Below are 20,210 nucleotides of genomic sequence, written 5' to 3'. Positions count from 1 at the left end.
AATCTTAAAGGAAATCAATCCTGAATATTCATTGGAAAGACTGATGCTGAAGCTGAAGCTCCAATTCTTTGGCCACATGATAAGAAGAACTGACCCGTTGGTAAAGACTCTGATGCTGGGAAAGATTGAAGGCAGGAGGAGAAGGGGATGACAGAGGATGAGATGATTGGATGTTATCACTGACTCAATAGATATGAGCTTGAGCAAGCTCCAGGAGATCATGAAGGGCAAGGAAGCTTGGTGTGCTGTAGTCCATGGGGTCGCAAAGTGTCGGACATGACTGAGTGACTGAACTGAACTGACTGACTGAAGGAGCACTACATGTACAGAGAAAAAGTTGATAAGTCAAACTTAAGATTAGCAACTTGGCTCATTGAAGTACAGCATACCATTAAGAAAATAAAAATATAAGACCAAAAATTAAACACACAAAAATTATAAAAAATATTTCTGCCAAAAGTCATCGTCATGGTAATTTGCACCATTGTAATAGTCAAGAACTGGAAATAAACTCAAATCTCTGCCATCACTTGAATGGATCAGTGTATGGTCATGTGATCATTCAAAGGAATACTATATAACAATAAAAATGAATAAAAATGTTGCCATAAACAACATCATGAGTGAATCTCAAACACAGTTTTGAGTCAAAGACATTAGACTCAAAATAAAACATACTGTATGGTTTTACATAAAGTTCACAAACTGTCAAAATATTCTATGGCAGTACAAGTCTTAGGTAAGCAGTCTTCCCTGGAGAGGAGGAGGACACAGCTATTGGGAGGCAATAGTGATTCTGTGGTGCTGTGAATGTTCTCTTTGTAGATCTGGGTTGGGAAATATGACCTAGGTGTACACTTATTGTTTGTACTTTGTTCTCTATTATTATCCTTAAATAATAATGTTTCATAAAAAATATTATTCATCTAGGCATTTCTTTCCCTGACATAGCACTTCTTAGCATTTCTTAGCACTTATTTCCCCTGAAAAAATGAGTGAACAATGAGAATGTTATGGAGCAGGACCTTACGGAGCCTTCTCAGGACAGCCTACCCTTGTGTCCTCCACGTGCCTCTGTTTGTAGAAAAGCCTAGCCAAAGAATAAATTTAATCACAGAAATGAACAAAAATCAGAAACGAAGGAAAACAGTCAAATAGGACAAAATAATAATAGTTTGAAAGTGAAAATGACATCGCTCAGTCGTGTCCGACTCTTTGCAACCCCATGGGCTGCAGCCTACCAGGCTCCTCCGTCCATGGGATTTTCCAGGCAAGAGTACTGGAGTGGGCTGTCATTTCCTTCCCCAGGGGATCTTCCCGACCCAGGGATGGAACCCAGGTCTCCTGCATTGCAGACAGATGCTTTACAGTCTCAGACACCAGAATTCTAGCTTGTGCTTGATCCAACCCTACGTGTAGCTTGATGTACTCTGAGTATAAGTTAAATAAGCAAGGTGACAATATACAGTCTTGACATACTCCTTTCCCTATTTGGAAACTGTCTCTTGTTCCATGTCCAGCTCTAACTGTTGCTTCTTCTTGACCTGCATACAGATTTCTCAAGAGGCAGATAAGGTGGTCTGGTATTCCCATCTCTTGAAGAATTTTCCAAAGTTTGTTGTGATCCACACAGTCAAAGGCTTTGGCATAGTCAATAAAGCAGTAGATATTTTTCTGGAACTCTCTTGCTTTCTTGATAATCCAATGGATGCTGGCAATTTGATCTCTGGTTCCTCTGCCTTTTCTAAATCCAGCTTGAACATCTGAAATCTCATGGCCCATGTACTGTTGAAGCCTGGATTGGAGAATTTTGAGCATTACTTTACTAGCATGTGACATGAGTAGTTGTCACACACTACAACTACACAAACTGTGCTGTAGTTTGAGTGTTCTTTGGCATTGCCTTTCTTTGATATTGGAATGAAAACTGACCTTTTCCAGTTCTGTGGCCACTGTTGAGTTTTCCAAATTTGCTGACATATTGTGTGCAGCACTTTCACAGCATCATCTTTTAGGATTTGAAAGAGCTCAACTGGAATTCCATCACCTCCACTAACTTTATTTGTAGTGATGCTTCCTAAGGCCCATTTGACTTTGCATTCCAGGATGTCTGGCTCTAGGTGAGTGAACACACCATATTAGTTATCTGGGTCATGAGGATCTTTTTGTATATTTCTTCTGTGTATTATTGCCACCTCTCCTTAATATCTTCTGCTTCTGGTAGATCCCTACCATTTCTTTCATTTATTGTACCCATCTTTGAAGATTTCCCTTGATACCTCTAATTTTCTTGAAGAGATCTCTAGATTTTCCCATTATATTGTTTTCCTCTGTTTCTTTGCATCAATCACTGAAGAAGGCTTTCTTATCTCTCCTTGCTATTCTTTGGAACTCTACATTCAAATGAGTATTTCTTTCCTTTTCTCCTTTGCTTTTTGCTTCTCTTCTTTTCTCAGCTATTTGTAAGGCCTCCTGAGACAGCCATTTTGCTTTTTGGCATTTCCTTTTCTTGGGGATGGTCTTTCTCACTGCTTTCTGTACAATGTCACGAACCTCCACCTATAGTTCATCAGGCACTCTGTCTATCAGATCTAGTCCCTTAAAGCTATTTCTCACCTCCACTGTATAATCATAAGGGATTTTATTTAGGTCATACTTGAATGGTCTAGTGGTTTTGCCTACTTTCTTCAATTTAAGTCTGAATTTGCCAATAAGGAGTTCATGATCTGAGCCACAGTCAGCTCCCGGTCTTGTTTTTGCTGACTGTATAGAGCTTCTCCATCTTTGGCTGCAAAGAATATAATCAGTCTGATTTCAGTGTTGACCATCTGGTGATGTCCATTTGTAGAGTCTTCTCCTGTGTTGTTGGAAGAGGGTGTTTGCTATGACCAGTGCATTCTCTTGGCAAAACTCTTTTAGCCTTTGTCCTGCTTCATTTTGCACTCCATTTTGTACTCCAAACTTACCTGCTACTCCACGTATCTCTTGACTTCCTACTTTTGCATTCCAGCCCCCTATAATGAAAAGGACATCTTTTGTTGTTGTTGTTAGTTCTAGAGGGTCTTGTAGGTGCTTCATAGAACCTTTCAACTTCAGCTTCTTCAGCATTACTGGTTGGGGCATAGACTTGGATTACTGTGATATTGAATGGTTTGCCTTGGAAACAAACAGAGATTATTCTGTCATTTTTGAGATTACATCCAAGTACCACGTTTAGGACTCTTGTTAACTATGATGGCTACTCTGTTTCTTCTAAGGGATTCTTGCCCACAGTAGTAGATATAATGGTCATCTGAGTTAAATTCACCCATTCCTGTCCATTTTAGTTCACTGATTCCTAAATGTCGACGTTCACTCTTGCCATCTCCTGTTTAACCACTTGCAATTTGCCTTGATTCATGAACCTAACATTCTGGTTTCCTATGCAATATTGCTCTTTACAGCATCAAACTTTGCTTCTATCACCAGTCACATCCACTACTGTGTGTTGTTTTTGCTTTGGCTCCAACTCTTCATTCTTTCTGGAGTTATTTCTCCACTGATCTCCAGTAGCACATTGGGCAAATATCTGCCGACCTGGGGAGTTCATGTTTCAGTGTCCTGTCTTTTTGCCTTTTCATACTGTTCTTGGGGTTCTCAAGGCAAGAATACTGAAGTGGTTTGCGATTCCCTTCTCTAGTGGACCACATTTTGTCAGACCTGACAAAACCTCCACCTGTGCACTCCTGAAATTTCAATTAAAAAACTCTTGCCTCTGATCATCAAGAAGGAGCTGGTTCTTGGTACATTAATCCTCTGTCTCCCCAGAACTGCTGATTTCCTCAATAAAGCTGTCTTTAATTTTACCCCGCACTTTTCTCTCAGTATTGGATTCTTGAGTAATGAGCAGCTAAAACCTAAGTTCAGTAACAAGAATAAACACTTCACTACAGAATATCTTCCTTTTTAAGCCTGTTTTCCCTTACTTTCTGCTTTGGGGACATTTCACTCCAGGAGCATCCAAGGTATAGTAGCCCTTCCCTCTCTTACCTGAGCAGATCACAGAGGCTGTGTTGCCATGGGAACAGTCAGGAACACCCAGGGCAGTCACAGGGCATTTCCACAGGAAGGACTCAGTCCCTGAGCAGTGAAACCAGGCTTTCCAGAGTTGATCACTTCCTTCTGCTCTGTTTGGGGTGGAGATGGCGACTCCACAGCCGAGCTGATGACAGACAACATTGGCATTGGCGAGACTCCAGTGGGAGGCACAGAGCGCTCTCCATTGTCCAGAAATGTTCATCTCCACCTGCCCCTCACAACTAGAGGTGCCATTTTTCATGAGCCGGATGTCTGTGTACACTGATAGAAAAAGACAGGATTTCAGCAAAGTCTTATTTATTTATTTATTTTTAGCTGAACCGACTTTACATGGAAGTTAAGTCTTGCCATGAATCTCACCTGAACAGACAACCTGAACAGCTCCACTGTGGTGACAAGTGCCCCCTGGACAGGGCACTCTGGGGCAGGACCAGAGCTTAGGCTCCTCCCCCTCACACCTGAACTCTTCAGCCCAGACCCGGCCATTGGACTCTCTGAAGGGCATATGTCCCAGGACAGACACAGCCTTGCCACACCCCAGCTCTGCACAGATGACCTGAGCAGTGGAGAGTTTGAAGTTTCCATCAGACACTGGGATCCAGGCTTCTCCAGAATGCACTTCAACTCGCCCTGAGCAGGGCCCATCCCCTCCAGCCAGACGCACAAATCCTAAGAGAAACAAAGAACAAACCCACTGACTGTTCATGAAACTGGCTTAACAAATGGAAACAACACCTCACAGGCAATGGTGGGAAAGCTTTTCTTTCCAGCAGTGGAATAAGAGGGGATAAGAAGAGAGAATTTGCCTGTCATTGTCAAATTGCATTTTCATGAGCAAGTTTCTGAAGAGATATCCAGAAGGATTGCAGGGTCAGTTTGGAATGGCTGAATCCCAAGAATATATATTGGTTAGGAATGTTAATTCCTATCTAGGGGCCTGGAAACTACAGTGCCCAAAGAAACTGCACAGTGGTAGACATTCAAACGGGTGCAGAGCTGAACTAACTGAGAGTGAAAAAAGACCATGGGATTCAAGAGGTTAGAGGCCTAAGAGCCAGAAAAGTTTAGAAGGTCATCCTGAGATTTCTGGGGCTAGAATTCTGGCCAGTTTTCTCTCGGAGCCAATGTTCAAGTCACTGAGGACAGGAAACATCATGAGGGCTGGATATGAGTACAGGCATTAGGTCACAATTAGGTAATTTAATTGTGAAAGAAGTTGTTCACTTAAAAGTTTGGAAATGATGAAAGCTCAGAGAGTCATAGGAGAGGGAAGGAATGGTCCTAGCCATCTTTCTTAAAAACCTAGGATTTATAAACACCCCTGAGAGAAAGTGAAGTCTCAGTGGGATTATGCAAGACAACTGAGTTAGTTGATTACTTCATACTAGACATGAGATACTTAGCAAATGTGAAGGCGTGATGATAATTGTATTCTAACCCTAACTATATGCAAACTGCACATGCCTTTCCTATTTGGATTTCTGAGATAAGAAGCCAGCAAGCTATAAAAAAGGAGAGTGAGAGGAAGAGAGCAGAGAGCAAACAAGCCATATATATTTTAGTGATTTCTAAATTGCAAAAGACTCAATAGGGATGAAATATAGATTTGGAAACCAAATACCTGGCCAGCAAGATTTTAACACCTTTTATCCCCTGTGCTCCTCCCATTTTCCACCTAACAGTGCTACCCTTTCCCATTTCCCTCAATGCACAAAAGAATAAACAATCTTAAGAGCTACAAATAGATAGAAAGGACACTCCAAAAGGGAAGAACTTCTGTAGGGAGAGGTGGGGTGAGTTAAATGGGGAGTGGATGGAGTATGAGAGAGAGACCAAGGAAAAGACTCTTGATCATGATTTCATCCTTTAGCGACCCTATTTAGATACAGAAATGGTAATCCAATGGGAAACAATCCCTGCACGTCATAAAGAACAATTTTTTAAATAATTTGCATGGTTTCTGAGTGTGCTCATGGTTATTTATGTACATGGTGGAGTTTGTCCTTGCCAAGGACTCTGATTGCATAAGTATGTGAACTTTGAAGTCTCAAAAAGAATGATGTAACAGAATACAAATGTACTGTAGAGATCAGGAGAGAACAGAAAAGATACCACAGAAATTAAAGAATTGAAGGATTAGCTTGACCACTGATATAAGAATGAATGATGAGAGAGAGGATGATCTCTTTGCCTTTTATTATTTATCCATTTCCATCTCCCCAGAGAGGCCCACAGTTTATTGTGATCCACACAGTCAAAGGCTTTGGCATAGTCAATAAAGCAGAAATAGATGTTTTTCTGGAACTCTCTTCCTTTTTCCTTGATCCAGCAGATGTTGGCAATTTGATCTCTGGTTCCTCTGCCTTTTCTAAAACCAGCTTGAACATCTGGAAGTTCATGATTCACATATTGCTGAAGCCTGGCTTGGAGAATTTTGAGCATTACTTTACTAGTGTGTGAGATGAGTGCAATTGTGCGGTAGTTTGAGCATTCTTTGGCATTGCCTTTCTTTGGGATTGGAATGAAAACTGACTCTTTCCAGTCCTGTGGCCACTGCTGATTTTCCAAATTTGCTGGCATATTGAGTGCAGCACTTTCACAGCATCATCTTTCAGGATTTGAACTAGCTCAATTGGAATTCCATCACCTCCACTAGCTTTGTTCGTAGTGATGCTTCCTAAGGCCCACTTGACTTCACATTCCAGGATGTCTGGCTCTAGGTGAATGATCACACCATCGTGATTATCTTGGTCATGAAGATCTTTTTTGTATAGTTCTGTGTATTCTTGCCACCTCTTCTTAACATTTTCTGCTTCTGTTAGGCCCATACCATTTCTGTCCTTTTCAAGCCCATCTTTGCATTAAGTGTTCCCTTGGTATCTCTAATTTTCTTGAAAAGGTCTCTAGTCTTTCCCATGCTGTTGTTTTCCTCTATTTCTTTGCATTGATGGCTGAGGAAGGCTTTCTTATTTCTCCTTCCTGTTCTTTGGAACTCTGCATTCAGATGCTTATATCTTTCCTTTTCTCCTTTGCTTTTCACTTCTCTTCTTTTCACAGCTATTTGTAAGGCCTCCCTAGATATCCATTTTGCTTTTTTGCATTGTTTTCCATGGGGATGGTCTCGATCCCTGTCTCCTGTACAATGTCACGAACCTCCGTCCATAGTTCATCAGGTACTCTGTCTATTAGATCTAGTCCCTTAAATCTATTTCTCACTTCCACTGTATAATCATAAGGGATTTTATTTAGGTCATACCTGAATGGTCTAGTGGTTTTGGTACTTTCTTCAATTCAAGTCTGAATTTGGCAATAAGGAGTTCATGATCTGAGCCACAGTCAGCTCCCAGTTTTGTTTTTGCTGACTGTATAGAGCTTCTCCATCTTTGGCTACAAAGAATATAATCAGTCTGATTTCGGTGTTGACCATCTGCTGATGTCCATGTGTAGAGTCTTCTCTTGTGTTGTTGGAAGAGGGTGTTTGCTATGACCAGTGCATTCTCTTGGCAAAACTCTATTAGCCTTTGACCTGCTTCATTCCGTATTCCAAGGCCAAATTTGCCTGTTACCCCAGGTGTTTCTTGACTTCCTACTTTTGCATTCCAGTCCCTATAGTGAAAAGGACATCTTTTTGGGGTGTTAGTTCTAAAAGGTCTTGGCGGTCTTATAGAACCATTCAACTTCAGCTTCTTCAGCATTACTGGTTGGGGCATAGGCTTGCATCACCGTGATATTGAACGGTTTGCCTTGGAAATGAACAGAGATCATTCTGTCGTTTTTGAGATTGCATCCAAGTACTGCTTTTCAGACTCTTTTGTTGACCATGATGGCTACTCCATTTCTTCTAAGGGATTCCTGCCCACAGTAGTATATATAATGGTCATCTGAGTTAAATTCACCCATCCCAGTCCATTTTAGTTTGCTGATTCCTAGAATATCGATGTTCAATCTTGCCATCTCCTGTTTGACCACTTCCAATTTGCCTTGATTCATGGACCTAACATTCTGGGTTCCTATACAATATTGCTCTTTACAGCATCAGACCTTGCTTCTATCACCAGTCACATCCACAACTAGGTACTGTTTTTGCTTTGGCTCCATCCCTTCATTCTTTCTAGAGTTATTTCTCCACTGATCTCCAGTAGCATATTGGGCACCTATTGACCTGGGGAGTTCCTCTTTCAGTATCCTATCATTTTGCCTTTTCATACTGTTCATGGGGTTCTCAAGGCAAGAATACTGAAGTGGTTTGCGATTCCCTTCTCCAGTGGATCACATTATGTCAGACCTCTTCACCATGACCCGCCCTTCTGGGTGGCCCCACATGGCATGGCTTAGTTTCATTGAGTTAGACAAGGCTGTGGTCCATGTGATTAGATTGACTAGCTTTCTGTGATTATGGTTTGTGTGTCTGCCCTCTGATGCCTCTCGCAACACCTACCGTCTTACTTGGGTTTCTCTTACCTTGGACGTGGGGTATGGATTTTGGTGATGGACAGGGAGGCCTGGTGTGCTACAATTCATGGGGTTGCAAAGAGTCGGACACAACTGAGTGACTGAACTGAACAGAGAGGCCCAGGTTAGGACCCTTAGTCCTCTGGCTGGGAGTTTGGTCACAGGCTACACATTCTAATTAAAGCATTTTTATTTAACTGGTTGTTTTTGTTGCTCAGTCACTCAGTTGTGTCAGACTCTTCGTGACTCCATGGACTGCAGCACACCAGGCTTCCCTGTCCTTCACTATCTCCCGGAGTTTACTCAAACTCATGCCCATTGAGTCAGTGATGCCATCCAACCATCTCATCCTCTGTAGTCCCCTTCTCCTCCTATCTTCCACCTTTCCCAGCCTCAGGGTCTTTTCCAGTGAGTCAGTTCTTCTTGTGGAGGAACTTCTTGTGGCCAAAGTATTGGAGCTTCAGCTTTAGCATCCATCCTTCCAATAAATTATTCACGGTTGATTTCCTTTAGGATTGACTGATTTGATCTCCTTGCTGTCCAAGGGACTCTCAAGAGTCTTCTCCAACACCACCATTCAAAAGCATCAATTCTTCAGCGCTCAGCCTTCTTTATGATCCAACTCTCATGTCCACACATAACTACTGGAAAAAAACATAACTTGACTATATGGTATGGACCTTTGTCACAAATTAATGTCTCTGCTTTTAATATGCTATCTAGGTTTGTCATAACTTTCCTTCCAAGGAGCAAGCATCTTTTAATTTCATGACTGCAGTCACTATCTGCAGTGATTTTGGAGCCCAAGAAAATAAAGTCTGTCTCTGTTTTCATTTTTTCCTTATCTTTTTGCCATGAAGTGATGGGACTGGATGCCATGATATTAGTTTTTTGAATGTGGAGTTTCAAGCCAGCTTTTTCACTCTTCTCTTCCACTTTCATCAAGAGGCTCTCCTCTGTTCCTCTTTACTTTCTGCCATTAGGGTGGTGTCATCTGCATATATGAGGTTATTGATATTGTTTTATTAATTCTATGAGATTAAAAATTTAGAAAGAATAAGAAAGGAGTACTTCTTGTATTCTGTTTTATATACCCTGATACATGTGAAATATTCAAACATATGCTGAATAATCAATAAAGTCTTATACATATCAAGATAGAGACTTCTGAGATATAATGTGTCATTTTTATTTTATACTTGATTTTAAAATTTACATGGAAGAATAAGTGTGGGACTATTCCAAGAAAACTATTAAATAGAAGTCTGATGTGAGTAAAGATATTAAATATAATAAAGATATATCCTTGTCTAGTCTCTTTCTGTGTACACATCCTGTGTCCTTAGGCACATGCAGCATTCTTCACACCACACCTGGTGCCTCAGTGCTGCTCAGAGAACCTCACAGTTACCTTCATCAGCTCCCATTGCCATTCTCCTTCCTCCCAGCTACTATAAAACCTTTTCCACCTTCTTCAAAAATTATATTTGTCCACTTTTTCCAAATAAGCCCCCAAATGCAATTCTCTTATATCATTGAAGTCATCAAGTATAAACTATATAATCTCTTATCATAAAACAGAAATTCAAGTTTTATTGCCTCCACCTTTGACCTGTCAGTACATGGCTAAGTGTTCCTCAAAAGTTTCATTTATACAGATATTTTAAAGGAAAAATTGGAGAGAGAGACCTTTCTAGTAACAATGGAAGAATATATGAGTCAGAGCATTTCATCAACAGTTCTCTACCATCAAAGAACTATGAACATTTATGTCTAAATTTGCAAAGGAAACTTGAAATCTGGCACAAATCCATAAGAATCTCTGATCTGTTAAATGATAACCCTTGTAGGGATACCCTCTATACATGTAAATGATATCCTCCTATAGTAGGAGTAGCCCCCACTCTTACTAACCTAGTGCAAAATAATGTCTCACACTGTTTGTATAGAAACAACTCCACCCAGGAAAGTACATCCTAATTTTTGTCCCTGCCTCTTCTAGCCTTCCTGTGCAAAGAGAGTGTGTATGTGGCTGTTAGTAAATGTTTCACTCTTACAAAAAGTGAATTATGAAAAAAAAAATTATGAGGATTTATTTTAACTGGGATAATAAATAAAGCTATTTTAGTGTCAGGTAAGACCACTGGAAAAGAAAAGAATAGCAGAGACTTGTAAAAGGGAAGTGTATGAAGCTCATTGCTCACAGCTACAGGGCACTCAGGGAAGATGGGTAGTTGTCTCAGTCCTCTCTAGCCCACCCATCCCTTATTGTCCCTCTGATCAGACACCAGCTTTCTTGGAACTTTCCATTCTCCCAGCTGGTGGGCAATAAACTGATCATACCTGCAGGGAGCCAGTGAGAGACATTCCACTCGTGACAAAGGTCATGAGGAAGGAGGCTCAGCATTCGCAAAGGTGGGATCGAGCCTCGGGAGTCCCCCCCCCACACGATATTCTCGAGCATCTACCCCCAAAAAACCAGAGTCTGCCTACTTTATTGCTTTGTGCTCTCACCTCTGACTTTACTGCGGGCTGTCCCCCACCACCATCTCACTCTCTCTGTCAAAGAGTTAACTTACAGCTCCAATTAATAAAGTTCCTGGGCAACTAGGAGTGTTTAAATCCAAACCCCTCAGATGGCTCTCTAACTCGCCTGACAAGTTTACCCGCACACCTACAGCTATGTATATGATTGTTTACAGTCTCCCACCCTCGAGAGGCACAGAGATATTCAAATAGCTTAGAGCCTCTCAGAGAGTTAGAAACTGTCAGAATAAAACTAGTAAAAGACTTCATTGATGAGCCAATGTTTGTTGCCAAGTTTCCACATCCCCTGAATTGTATCCTTGAATGTGTATTAATTAATATAGTTGGTATGTAGAAAAAATAAGTAGTGGCCTTGGTGTTAGTAACTTTAGACCCTTAAGGTAATAAATTCTTTCCTTTGTTGTAAACCCATTACACATCAGCCCTATAGGAATGTAATTTTATCTTCAGAAGATGGCACCAAACCTTAAAATAATTACTCTTAGAGAAAATAAGTCTTTGTTGATAAGTCTTTGTCAAGAGTCATAAAATGTTAATAGGCCTTCTGGCCAGAAGATGATGTAAATCACCTAAACCATTTGTATACGATAAATTTGCAGGAATGAAACCCTGGTTTTTGATAAGGATCAAAGACTGCTGACTTTGCATCCCCTATTATCCTCTATGTGTAACTTAGGGTATATAAGTCCCTGCTGAAAATAAAGCTACGGGCCTTGCTCACCAAAGCTTGGTCTCCCCATGTCATTCTTCCCCTCAATTTCCAGCTGAGTCTCCATCTGGAGCGCGAATATCCTCTGCGACCATTTATTCGCCTGGGCTTCTAAGACCCACTTGAGAAGGTGTCTAAGGTGGAGCACCTTCCGCTATTCGAGAGGGCACCTGCGGCCTCCGTGGTCAGAGCTAACCTGGTGTCACAGGTTATATTGATCTTCTGTGTAAACCAAGCTATTCAGCTTCTTTTCTCCACTGAATTTTCCTACTGAGCTATCCTCATTCTATTACTCTTTATATCTTTGATGAATAAATAAATAAATAGGTCGCCTAAGCCGTCTCTCCTTCAAATACCCTGTATCAGCCAGGGCTGGACCCTGGCACATACCTGAGCAGATGACTCCTGCATCCTCACTATGATCACAGTAGTGCTTCCCCCAGCCCCGGGAAGGGCACCTCCACACGTGGGACTCCTTTCCTGTGCACCTTACGTTGTCCAGCCAAATGGGCCCTGATCCCGCCCCAAAGGAAGAAGAGACAGTGGCATCGAGGGCTTCTCCACAGCCCAGCTGTCTGCACACCACGCGGGCATCATCCAGGTCCCAGCCGTCATCACAGATGGTGCCCCAGGAGCTCCGGTCAAGGATCTCCACTCTCCCGGCGCAAGGACTGCCCCCGTCCACCAGGCGGAGCTGTCTGCTGCCTGAGGAGAGAGAAATGGGACAATTGGGCGTTGACCTGGAGAATGAGAAGTGTCTTCTGTCCTGTGGGACCCTCACCTGAACAGTAAGGGGCGCTCTCTTCTGAGGCTGCAGACCCTGCTGATTCTGAACTGGAGTCATTGCACTGGGGCAGCAGCTGGGTCTGGTTTCTTATAACAGTGGCAAGAGAATTAATAAGGTTGAAAAATAGGAGGAAAATAAAACAGGAAATATTAAGTTGAAAACACTCTAGAGAGTAGTCTGAAACAGAAGGTGTTACAAGGTCATATCAGAGTTAACATTCTGATCTGTAGAGTTCTGCACAGCATCTGAGAAAGATTTACAGGAAATGTTGGTCTCTCTTCCCAGAGCAGTTAAATGAGTTCAGAGTCACAGGAACGAGTTGGCAGCTGGATGGATTCCTTACAAACCACAAACACTTTGACGCCATTGACCTAAGAGTTAAAGGGGTTGATTAAAGGGAGTGGAGTCAGGAACTGGCCTCATCAGATGCCTCAGAAAGCAGTTATGAATCATCTACCATTACAATCCTTCTCCTTGGTATAGTCATTCAGAACTGAAAAACAAATGGATTCTGAGATGTCTTGGCTTACCCCCAGAATATTTCACTTTTGGTTCTAAGCTTCAGACTTCAGATCTGGATACTTAGCTTCAAAAAATGTGATCTTTTGAGTGGATTGAACAATTTGCATGAGAGATGATGTCAGGTAACATTGATTGACATTGGCCAGATTCCATTGGGAATCAGAGAATGTTCTTCTGCTCCCCTAACCATACAACCCTTTCTTAGACTTTGTGTCAAGAATCTCTGTTATTCAAATTTTGGAGTTATGTGATCTTGAGGGGGAAATAGTGTGTATGTGTGCTTAGTCGGTTCAGTCATGTCTGACTCTTTAAGACACTATGAACTGTAGCCTGCCAGGCTCCTCTCTCTATAGGATTCTCCAGGCAAGAATACTGGAGTGGGTTGCCATGCCCTCCTCCAGGGGATCATCCTGACCCAGCAATCTAACCAGAGTCTCCTGCATTGCAGGTGGATTCTTTACCACTGAGCCACTGGTGAAGCCCTTCTGGTTCTATCACTGAGCAGAAATAAGTTATATTCCTGTTCTGAAAGCCCTTGAACAAATAACATTAACAGACTCAGTGTATTCTTCTCTCCTTTTATATATAAAAGTGATGTAAAGAAAGGTTAAATAATGTCTATCAGTGCTGCACTTTAAGTAAATAATGAAGTAGAGAATTAACCCTAAAATTTTCCACTGCCAGAGAGAATGGGGGAGTTCACAGCTGGCCAATGTGTCTTGCTGGGTCTTGCTGGATACAACTTGAAAAGCTGGGAAATGTTTTTTACAAAACCGTAAATGTATTTGACATTTGTTAACACAACATGGACTAAATATGCTAAAATTCTAAAGAGTGGAGATTATTTCAATGTTAGTCCAGGATCTATAGCTTCTTTTTATCTGTGGGAATTTGTCATTTCATTGCATAATTTAATGATTCAGAATCTGGGCTTGGGCAAGCAGAGGACTACTGTTGTGACAGGAAGCCAGCATAATTTGGGAGTTACCTGGTGCTGGAGTAACAAAACTAGAGTCTTGAGAGCCTCTCTCACACAGCACGTTTTATCCTCAAATATCTTCCCAGTATATAAGCTGTGAAGGGCAGGAAGCTAAAGAACTACATAAAAAGACTTGGGAAGCAGAGTCTTTCTCATTCTCTTGGATACTGAGCTACCAAAGAATCCAGTCTCTGAACTGAAATCTCTGAAAAGTCCATGTCACAGGGACAGAGAAATCAGAAGTGGACTGAGTGCTACCAAAACTGCAACCCACACTTGTTACAGCTCAGTTTTAGGTTATATTTAGATGTTTGAGTGACATATAGCCCTTCTCCCTACCTGTCTAGCAAAACAAAGGGTAAATCTTTACAGGTGTTAGAAAATGTATCGGGAATAGCTTACTTTTTCATATATAATTTATAGCACTCAATAAAAAATAAAATGATATTTGACAAGCTAGGATAACACAACAAATTATAAAAGTGAAAAAAAGAAGATAAGAAAATGCAAAGACACACATGATAGAAATGTTGGACTTGGCAGATAAAGATTTTAACTATGATCAATGTATTTAGGGGAAAAGAGAGGACAGAATAAAAAGATGAAAAAATACCAAATAATCATTAATAAATAAAAATATCAAGGGAACCAGTGCCAACCTTAAAAAGTGAATGAATAAGTTAAAAGAATTTTAGATAGAACCCAGATATAGTGACTTCAGTTCATTTCAGTTCATTCACTCAGTCGTGTCCGACTCTTTGCGACCCCATGAATTACAGCATGCCAGGCCTCCCTGTCCATCACCAGCTCCCGGAGTTCACTCAGACTCACGTCCATCGGGTCGGTGATGCCATCCAGGCATCTCATCCTCTGTCGTCCCCTTTTCCTCTTGCCCACAATCCTTCCCAGCATCAGAATCTTTTCCAATGAGTCAACACTTCGCGTGAGGTGGCCAAAGTACTGGAGTTTCAGCTTTAGCATCATTCCTTCCAAAGAACACCCAGCACTGATCTCCTTTAGAATGGACTGGTTGAATCTCCTTGCAGTCCAAGGGACTCTCAAGAGTCTTCTCCAACACCACAATTCAAAAGCATCAATTCTTCACCGCTCAGCTTTCTTCACAGTCCAACTCTTGCATCCATACATGACCACTGGAAAAACCATAGCCTTGACTAAACGGAGCTTTGTTGGCAAAGTAATGTCTCTGCTTTTGAATATGCTATCTAGGTTGGTCATAACTTTTCTTCCAAGAAGTAAGCGTCTTTAATTTCATGGCTGCAGTCACCATCTGCAGTGATTTTGGAGCCCAAAAAGATAAAGTCTGACACTGTTCCCACTGTTTCCCCATCTATTTGCCATGAAGTGATGGGACCAGATGCCATGATCTTCGTTTTCTGAATGTTGAGCTTTAAGCCAACTTTTTCACTCTCCTCTTTCACTTTCATCAAGGGGCTTTTCAGTTCCTCTTCACTTTCTGCCAGAGGAGTCCTAATGTGTTCCCTGATAGCTCAGATGGTAAAAGCGTCTGCCTGCAATGCAGGAGACCCGGGTTCAATCCTTGGGTCAGGAAGATCCCCTGGAGAAGGAAATGGCAACCCACTCCAGTACTCTTGCCTAGAAAATCCCATGGATGGAGAAGCCTGGTAGGCTACAATCCATGGGGTCACAAAGAGGCAGAGACGACTGAGTGACTTCACTTTCACCTCTTTCGGAGGAGTCCTAAAGATGAGAGATGAGAAACAGAAGAAAGAGGAGGAGAAGAGGGAAAAGAGATCTAGAGACAGAACTACAGAAGTCATATTTGAAGACATAATGATAGATAATTTTCCAAAAAAAATAAATGGACGAGTATGAAAACGCCCACTCCTAGTAAAGCTGCTGAAAATCAAAAGGAAAAAGGAAAATCTGAAATAATAACAGATTTATTTAATACTAAAGGAAGAAATAAAAGGAGAGAAAAGGGAACATAAAGCAGGTTGATCAATTAAGAAAACAGGGAAATTAAGGAAAAAAATCCATTCACCATTGCAATGAAAATAATAAAATACTTCAGAATAAATCTACCTAAAGAAACAAAAGACCTATATATAGAAAACTATAAAATAATGATGAAAGAAATCAAAGATGACACAAATAGATAGAGAAATATACCATGTTCATTGATCAGAAGAATCAATATAGTGAAAATGAGTATACTACCCAAAGCAATCTATATATTCAATGCAATCCCTATCAACCTACCAATGGTATTGGTAGAACAAATAATTTCACAATTTATATGGAAATACAAAAAAAAAAACCTTGAATATCCAAAGCATTCTTGAGAAAGAAAAATGGAACTGGAGGAATCAATCTGCCTGACTTTAGAATATACCACAAAGCTATGGACAGAGGTTCATGACACTGTACAGGAGACAGGGATCAAGACCATCCCCAAGAAAAAGAAATGCAAAAAACCAAAATGGCTGTCTGAGAAGACCTTACAAATAGCTGTGAAAAGAAGAGAAGCAAAAAGCAAAGGAGAAAAGGAAGATATACCCATTTGAATGCAGAGTTCCAAAGAATAGCAAGGAGAGATAAGAAAGCCTCCCTCAGTGATCAATGCAAAGAAATAGAGGAAACAATAGACTGGAAAAGCCTAGAGATCTCTTCAAGAAAATTAGAGATACCAAGGGAACATTTCATGCAAAGATGGGCTCAATAAAACACAGAAATGGTAGGGACCTAACAGAAGCAGAAGATATTAAGAAGAGATGGCAAGAATACTCAGAAGAATGGTACAAAAAGATCTTCACGACCCAGATAATCATGATGGTGTGATCACTCACCTAGAGCCAAACATCCTGGAATGTGAAGTCAAGTGGGCCTTAGGAAGCATCACTATGAACAAAGCTAGTGGAGGTGATGGAGTTCCAGTTGAGCTCTTTCAAATCCTAAAAGATGGAGCTGTGAAAGTGCTGCATTCAATATGTCAACAAATTTGGAAAACTCAGCAGTGGCCACAGGACTGGAAAGAGTCGATTTTCATTCCAATCCCAAAGAAATTCAATGCCAAAGAATGCTCAAACTACCACACGATTGACTCATCTCACACACTAGTAAGGTAATGCCCAAAATTCTCCAAGCCAGGCTTCAACAGTACATGGACTATGAAATTTCAGATGTTCAAGCCGCATTTAAAAAAGGCAGAGGAACCAGAGATCAAATTCCCAACATCTGCTGGATCATCAAAAAAGCAAGAGAGTTCCAGAAAAACATCTATTTCTGCTTTATTGACTATGCCAAAGCCTTTGACTGTGTAGATCACAATAAACTGTGGAAAATTCTGAAAGAGATGGGAATACCAGACCACCTGACCTGCCTCCTGAGAAACCTGTATGCAGGTCAGGAAGCAACAGTTAGAACTGGACATGAAACAACAGACTGGTTCCAAATAGGAAAAGGAGTACTTCAAGGCTGTATATTCTCCCCTTGCTTATTTAACTTATATGAAGAGTACATCATGAGGAACACTGGGCTGGAAGAAGCACAAGCTGGAATCAAGATTGCTGGGAGAAATATCAATAACCTCAGATATGCAGATGACACCACCCTTATGGCAGAAAGTAAAGAACTAAAGAGCCTCTTGATGAAAGTGAAAGAGGAGAGTGAAAAAGTTGGCTTAAAATTCAACATTCAGAAAACTAAGATCATGCTATCTGGTCCCATCACTTCATGTGAAATAGATGGGGAAACAGTGGAAACAGTGTCAGACTTTATTTTTTTTGGTTCCAAAATCACTACGGATGATGATTGCAGCCATGAAATTAAAGACGCTTACTCCTTGGAAGGAAAGTTATGACCAACCTAGACAGCATATTAAAAAGCAGAGACATTACTTTGTCAACAAAGGTATGTCTAGTCAAGGCTATGGTTTTTCCAGTAGCCATGTATGGATGTGAGAGTTGGACTATAAAGAAAGCTGATATGGACTCTGTGGGAGAGGGAGAAGGTGGGAAGATTTGGGAGAATGGTATTGAAACATGTAAAATATCATGTATGAAATGAGATGCCAGTCCAGGTTCGATGCGCGATACTGGATGCTTGGGGCTAGTGCACTGGGAAGACCCAGAGGGATGGTATGGGGAGGGAGGAGGGAGGAGGGTTCAGGATGGGGAACACATGTATACCGGTGGCAGATTCATTTTGATATTTGGCAAAACTAATACAATTATGTAAAGTTTAAAAATAAAATAAAAATTTTTTAAAAAGTTAAATAATTAAAGTGGACAACTATAATATAATACAACCATTAGACTACTTATTCATCTGAGGCATGTAAACATATTTTCACCCTAACACTTGTTATGAAACTTCATGTCAGCTTTTTGTTTTGTAATATCCGAAATTGTAAACAACAAAAATGTTCATCAAGAGAAGAACAGAAATAAAAGCAACTTTCAATATAAAAAAAAAAAAGAAAGCTGAGCACAGAAGAATGAACTGTGGTGTTGGAGAAAACTCTTGAGAGTCCCTTGGACTGCAAGGAGACCCAACCAGTCCATCCTAAAGGAGATGAGTCTTAGGTGTTCATTGGAAGGACTGATGTTGAAGCTGAAACTCCAATATTTGGCCACCTGATTCAAAGAACTGACTCATTTGAAAAGATCCTGATGCTGAGAAAGATTGAGGGCAGTAGGAGAAGGGGACAACAGAGGATGAGATGGTTGGATGGTATCACTGACTCAATGGACATGAATTTGAGTAAACTCCGGGAGTTGGTGATGGACAGGGAGGCCTGGCGTGCTGTGGTTCAGGGGGTCGCAAAGTGTTGGACACGACTGAGTGAATGAACCGAACTGAAAAAACGTACAGTCATCAAGACAGTATGGTACTGGCACAAAGACAGAAATATAGATCAATGGAACAAAGTAGAAAGCCCAGAGATAAATCCATGCACCTATGGACACCTTGTCTTTGACAAGGGAGGCAAGAATATACAATGGAGAAAAGACAATCTCTTTAACAAGTGGTGCTGGGAAAACTCGTCAACCAACTCTAAAACAATGAAACTAGAACACTTTATAACACCATACACAAAAATAAACTCATGATGGATTAAAGACCTAAATATAAGACCAGAAACTGTAAAACTCCTAGAGGAAAACATAGGCAAAACACTCTCCGACATAAATCACAGCAGGATCCTCTATGACCCACCTCCCTAAGTAATGGAAATAAAAGGAAAAGTAAACAAATGGGACCTAATTAAACGTAAAAGCTTTTACACAACAAAGGAAATGATAAGTAAGGTGAAAAGACAGCCTTCAGAATGGGGGGAAATAATAGCAAATGAAGCAACTGACAAAGAATTACTCTCAAAAATATATAAGCAGCTCATGCAGCTCAATACCAGAAAAGTAAACAACCCAATCAAAAAATGAGCCAAAGAACTAAACAGACATTTTTCCAAAGAAGACATACAGATGGCTAACAAACACATGAAAAAATGCTCACATCACTCATTATCAGAGAAATACAAATCAAAACCACAATGAGGTACCATCTCACATCAGTCAGAATGGCTGCTGTCCAAAAGTCTACAAACAATAAATGCTGGAGAATGTATGGAGAAAAGGGAACCCTCTTACCCTGTTGGTGGGAATGCAAACTAGTACAGCCACTATGGAGAACAATGTGGAGATTTCTTAAAAAACTGGAAATAGAACTGCCGTATGACACAGCAATCCCACTGCTGTGCATACACACCAAGGAAACCAGAACTGAAAGACACATGTACCCCAATGTTCATCATAGCACTGTTTACAACACCCAGGACATGGAAGTAACCTAGATGTCCACTCCACTGGCAGACAAATGGATAAGAAAGCTGTGGTACACATACACATTGGAATATTACTCAGCCATTAAAAAGAATACATTTGAATCAATTCTAACTAGGTGGATGAAACTTACAAAGTGAAGTAAGTCAGACAGAAAAAAACCAATACAGTATATTAAGGCATATATATGGAACTTAGAAAGATGGTAATGATGACCCTATATGTAAGACAGCAAAAGAGACACAGATATAAAGAACAGACTTTTGGACCCTGTGGGAGAAGGTGAGGGTTGGATGATTTAAGATAATAGCAATG

The 20,210-nt window shown here is 40.8% G+C and overlaps 1 protein-coding gene across 9 annotated transcripts in view; it reads right to left on the bottom strand.

The window, feature by feature from the left end:
- The window catches only part of LOC109559710 (antigen WC1.1-like), a 43,501-nt gene that overhangs the window by 16,863 nt on the left and 6,428 nt on the right, over positions 1-20,210 (bottom strand). For 8 of the 9 annotated variants that reach the window (XR_011566462.1, XR_011566461.1, XR_011566460.1 and 5 more), the window contains exons 2-4: positions 12,176-12,490; positions 4,438-4,746; positions 4,030-4,338 (exon numbers count right to left, since the gene is read on the bottom strand). Coding sequence is in view for 6 of the 9 variants with exons in the window: in XM_019961636.2 (XP_019817195.2) it covers positions 4,030-4,338; positions 4,438-4,746; positions 12,176-12,490 (933 nt within the window). In the remaining 3 variants the exon portion in view is untranslated. The remainder of the gene's footprint in view (positions 1-4,029; positions 4,339-4,437; positions 4,747-12,175; positions 12,491-20,210) is intronic. The other variant, XM_070788652.1, reaches the window with a different exon arrangement.

Source organism: Bos indicus, chromosome 5 (assembly GCF_029378745.1).
Source record: "Bos indicus isolate NIAB-ARS_2022 breed Sahiwal x Tharparkar chromosome 5, NIAB-ARS_B.indTharparkar_mat_pri_1.0, whole genome shotgun sequence".
NCBI lineage: Eukaryota > Metazoa > Chordata > Mammalia > Artiodactyla > Bovidae > Bos > Bos indicus.
The sequence above is the reverse complement of the archived record's forward strand: the minus strand, read 5'-3'. Positions and strand labels throughout refer to the sequence as shown.